This window comes from Pygoscelis adeliae, unplaced genomic scaffold (assembly GCF_000699105.1).
Source record: "Pygoscelis adeliae isolate BGI_AS28 unplaced genomic scaffold, ASM69910v1 Scaffold85, whole genome shotgun sequence".
NCBI lineage: Eukaryota > Metazoa > Chordata > Aves > Sphenisciformes > Spheniscidae > Pygoscelis > Pygoscelis adeliae.
In genome coordinates, this window is record NW_008824900.1 from 19,554 (window position 1) to 24,371 (window position 4,818).

Here is a 4,818-nt window from a genome sequence, read left to right on the forward strand (position 1 = left end):
AGGGGTTACAGTCAGGCATTTTGGCAAGGTGTTTCCTGGGGACTCCTCGGGCTGTTGATTGTCTGCCTTGGCTCAGCATTTAATGCCCTGTTTGTCGCCCTTGGAGCCAGGCTTTGGCAATGGCTGGTGCTACAGCAGGGCCCAGAGAAGCACCATCCCCACAGCACCTGGGATGACAGGACAGGTCAGCAGGGCTTCTTGACCCACTCGGTGCCCACTGGGGAGAGCAACGATGTGGCCGATACCGGCTCACAGGAGCAGCGGGAGTCTGTAGCCAGCAGCAGGGAGAAAGAAGGTTTGGAGGTGAGGTTGAGGGAGACATGCAGGCCCAGACACACAGGGATGGGTTTTCATGCCAAGAAACTCTGAAGTGTTTTCAGCATATGAGAAACAGGTTCTGGGCTGCATGGGAAGTCTGCTGTGTCTCACACCCCGTCCAACCCAGACAGGGCGTGAGGCATGGCAGGCTCAAGGTTTATTTACCCCTTGACCTGAAGGCACCCATCTTGTGCTGGCCATTTCTGCTGGATTTCTCTCTTTCCTCTCCTTAAGGTTACCCGTTCAACGACGTGTGCCAGTGGTTCATTGACAGAGCTGATCTCATCTTCGTTGTCTTTGACCCTACGAAGCTGGATGTGGGCTTGGAGCTGGAGATGCTGTTTCGCCAGCTGAAGGGCCGCGAGTCTCAGATCCGAATCATCTTGAACAAAGCTGACAGCCTGGCTACCCAGGAGCTCATGAGAGTCTATGGTGCCTTATTCTGGAGCCTGGCTCCTCTCATCAATGTCACAGAGCCACCCAGGGTGTACGTTAGCTCCTTCTGGCCCCAGGACTACCATCCGGATACCCACAAAGACCTGTTCCTCAAAGAAGAGATATCGCTCCTGGAAGATCTCAACCAGGTGATTGAGAACAGGATGGAAAATAAGATCGCCTTCATACGCCAGCATGCCATCCGGGTGCGCATCCACGCCCTTTTGGTCGATCGCTATCTACAGACCTACAAGGACAAAATGACCTTCTTTAGCGATGGAGAACTGGTGTTCAGGGACATTGTGGAAGATCCTGACAAGTTCTTTATCTTTAAGTCCATTCTGGCAAAGACCAATGTCAGCAAATTTGACCTCCCCAACCGCGAGGCTTACAAGGACTTCTTTGGCATCAACCCCATCACCAGTTTTAAGCTGCTGTCTCAGCAGTGTTCCTACATGGGAGGGTGTTTCCTAGAGAAGATCGAGAAGGCCATCACTCGCGAGCTTCCCGACCTCTTGGGAAGCATCGGCTTGGGAAAGAAGCCCAACGTTCTCTCCTGCGACATCACTGGCTGTGGCGAAACCCCAAAGAATCGCTACAGGAAGCCCTAAGGTGTGCTGTAACATAACCGTCCACGTGTTCCTACCGGTGAATGAGCTTATGTCTTATCTGTCCAAGAAGCCACGGTTTGTTAACCCTTTGAGTGCCACACTGGCAAAGGCTACTGTACGATGAGGACTTTGAGTCATTGACATCGATGGCAGGGGAAGATGGGTGGGCATAAGAAAGAGAATAAAAACTGTGAATTCCTGACATTTTATCTTTGTTCTTTCGAGTAGAAGGCAATGTTTAAGCTGTAAGTATGAGCAATGCACGGTGAGCTAGAACTGTAGCTGCTTTTTCACTGGTGCCAAGAGTGCATGAACAGGAATTTCAACCTCTGCATCCCCGAAGCCGGCAGGAAGCGAGAACGAGGGCACAATGTGAGAGCCCAGGGGAGAGCGGTGACACACTAACCCGGGGCATCACCGGGAGCCCCGGGGGCAAAGCGCTGGGCAGGGAAAGAAAGGCCAAGTCCCAGCTGTTGTTTTCAGGCACAAACATCCTACAAATCTCTGCAAATATTGATCTTGTTTTTCTTTCTGAGACTTTTAGGTCGCCCAGTGAGTTCTCCTTTCGCATAACAGCTGAGCTGAACTTCTGCAGCCTTCACCTGGGTGTTCGCCTTAAGAAGGGGCTTTTGCAGGGGCGTTTGTAGCTCCAGACAGGTAGCCGTGATGGGATTTGCAAGTCCACGCCAGAGGAAGAACTGGGCTGGAAAGGAGCTGCCAGCACTGGCTGCGCTGTGCTGGAGGAGGAGGACCAGCACCCCAAATCACACAGTCCCGCAAGGAGCGGTGAGCAGGTTTTCCTCGCCCTGGGCCACCACAGGGACAGGGCACTTGGTGCCTGCGTGTGCCGCCAACCTCAAGAACCCATCCTGGCAAGTCAAGCCTGAGGATCAGCAGGGGTCCGAGGGTAAAGGGTTTGGCAGTTTTACCTTGTTCAAGTCCATGTTGCTGTTTTCTCAGTCAGACCCCCATGTTTTTGTCCTCTGTGGAGGGAGGCAGGAACGGGGGGGCACTAGCCGCATCCTTTTTGCCCATCTGCTGATCTGTTCTCCCTAGGACAACCCAGGCAGGTTTCTCTGGCTTGTTTGCCACACTTCCCCTGTTTTAGCCACGATTTTGTTGGCTCATCTCTGTGCATCGGCGCTCAGTCCTGGGAGGAGAAGGAGTATTGCTTCGGAAGCACCCGAGCAGGGTGAGGTTCCCCGCGGACAGCTGACCTTGAAACCTGGCAGTGAAAGCCGGGGGATTAGGGGTGGCCTCGTCACTTGGCCCTCACGGCCAGCACGGCAGGCTGCCGAGCCGAGCACAAACCAAGAAGTAGATGTTGCCCTGGATGGAGACTGGTGCCTTCAAGCCCACCAATGACCTGCTAAACGTCCTTTCTCCTTCCTCCTGCCAAATGACCACAGCTAGGGCTGCTCTCCAGGAAACCTCTGGAGCAGGGGGACTTACCTTTGGCAGGAACAAGAAGACGTGGAGGTGCCAGGTGAGGCAAGAAAAAGGCAAAAGGAATGCAAGAAACAGAGCGAAAGCTGGGAATGGAAGGTTGTTGTGAAAAAAAAAGGGCGTGAAGGGCAGTGCCCCTCATCTCCATGTGCCCAACGGGACATGGGCTAAGGCAGAAGGTCCGTGGGAGCTCCATGTCCCCCGGCACTGAGGCCAGGCGCTGCGAAGAAGAGGTCCCCTTGAGTCCAGGTGAGTTTGGGGGGACGCCGCCCCAGGAAATTCCATGCTCCTTGCCTCTGCTTTGAGGTAGGACTCTGCCTTTGAACTAATGAAGACGAGACCCAAATCTACATCCAAGCAGGGGAAGGGGCATGGCTCGTGCAGAGGGATTTTGCCCACAGCGCAGAGGGGGCCGGTGGTACGAGTGAAGGCAAGCAGAGTGTCAGAGAAAGCATCAGCCAGAACAGCCCGGAGAGAAGTGGTGCGCTCGTGAGTCAGCGCCGCGAGGTCTCAAACCTGCCCCAGAGCTGCTGCCCTGCTCCGCTGCTGTTCCTTCTTCTTTCTTGTACGTGATCCCCTTGCCTGTCGGCGTCCCTCTCTGTCTCACCCACTCCTCCTTGTCTCCCACTCTCCTCCGCCGGGCTAGTCCGCATGGTTTTCTTAAGAACTAATGGAATAGAAACACCGACAGAAATGAGCTAATATTGTCACTGTTCCTGCCATCGCACTGTGTGCCACTGTCACGGCAAGCAAAGGCCATCAAACGTTCCTATTTGCAAGCACCGTATCGCGCCATCTCTTTCCTTGCTGCCCTGTCCCCCCAAAGCCCATGGGCTCTGGGGTACCCAGGGAAAAGCCCCCCCATCCCAGGAAGGAGCTCTGACTCTCCCTTATGGCCTTGAACCCGAAGGCAGCGTCGCTCTGCTCTCAGGCCGCTCCCATCGTTCTCCCCATCTGTTTTCCTTTTCTCTTGCTTTATTCTCCAGCACGCGCTGCCTCCTCTCCTCCCTTTCTCTTCCCCTTCAGCACCCACACACCCTGTGCAAAGCCGTGGTGTGGGTGGAGCCCCTGGATGGGGCTCCTCTGTGATGGCCAAAACCTTTTTTCCTCCCCCGATATCATCCGTTAGGGTTCTCTTTCCAAAGTGATGCCAGCGGTGGTCCGAAGCCGGGGCTGTTTTCTGCTGCCCGTGACGCACACTGACTCAGTGCTGTGCTGGCTCGGGGAGATGCCGACACCAAGATATTTTCTCTACCATGGATCCAAGTGGCTGTCAGTCCCAAGAGGACTGCAGTCCCCAGCCCAGCTCTCTCCGAGCTTTCTTAGGAGAGCTCTGGGAATCTGGGGGTGGAAACGGGGAGCAGGAAGACCTTTTCATTTTGCCAAGAAACCCCAAGCCCCTGCGGCGCCGGGGGGGTGAGCATCTTGCCCGAGAGCATCGCAGGAGGGAGGGAGCTGGGACACAGGCCCACGTAGATGCCCGTGATCATGTGCATTGGGATAAAACTGTCAGCTTGAACATCAGCCTGTCTAATAAAACCTGGTATTTTCCAAACAGACTCCCTGGAGATGCTTGTTTTGTTTCTCCTGCCGGTGCGGTGCGAGTGCCGGGGCTGGGGTGGCCAGGGGGGTGCAGCTGCAGGGTGGGAGGCAGGAGCTCCTGTCTCCGTCCCTGCGCCCCAGCCTCGTACCCGTCCCTCGCGCGGGACCTCCCAGCCACACCTGAGCCATTTGGTTGCTTTTTCCAACCTGGCTTCCCGTGCCGTAGGCACAAACCGGCAAAGTGAACCCCAGCTCCTTTGCTTTGCGCTTCAGGGCAGCGCGATCCTCCCTGGTGGGACAGATCCTTGCTCCCACCCGCACCAGGAGATGCCTTTTGAACCCCTTTTGTGTGTGGTCCCCCTCCTCCTCCCCCCCTCGCAGAGGCCCCACCATGCTGAGTGCTCAGAGAGAAAAGCCAACCCTTCCTCCTCCCGGGGACCGCGGTCCCCCGGGGACCGGCACAAAG

The 4,818-nt window shown here is 55.8% G+C and overlaps 1 protein-coding gene across 1 annotated transcript in view; it reads left to right on the forward strand.

Moving 5' to 3' along the window:
* Window positions 1-1,568, forward strand: part of SRL (sarcalumenin) — a 13,956-nt gene extending 12,388 nt beyond the window's left edge. The window contains exon 7 of the mRNA XM_009324675.1: window positions 553-1,568. Within this exon, the coding sequence (XP_009322950.1) occupies window positions 553-1,364 (812 nt within the window). The 3' untranslated portion in view covers window positions 1,365-1,568. The remainder of the gene's footprint in view (window positions 1-552) is intronic.
* Window positions 1,569-4,818: the final 3,250 nt, after the last annotated feature.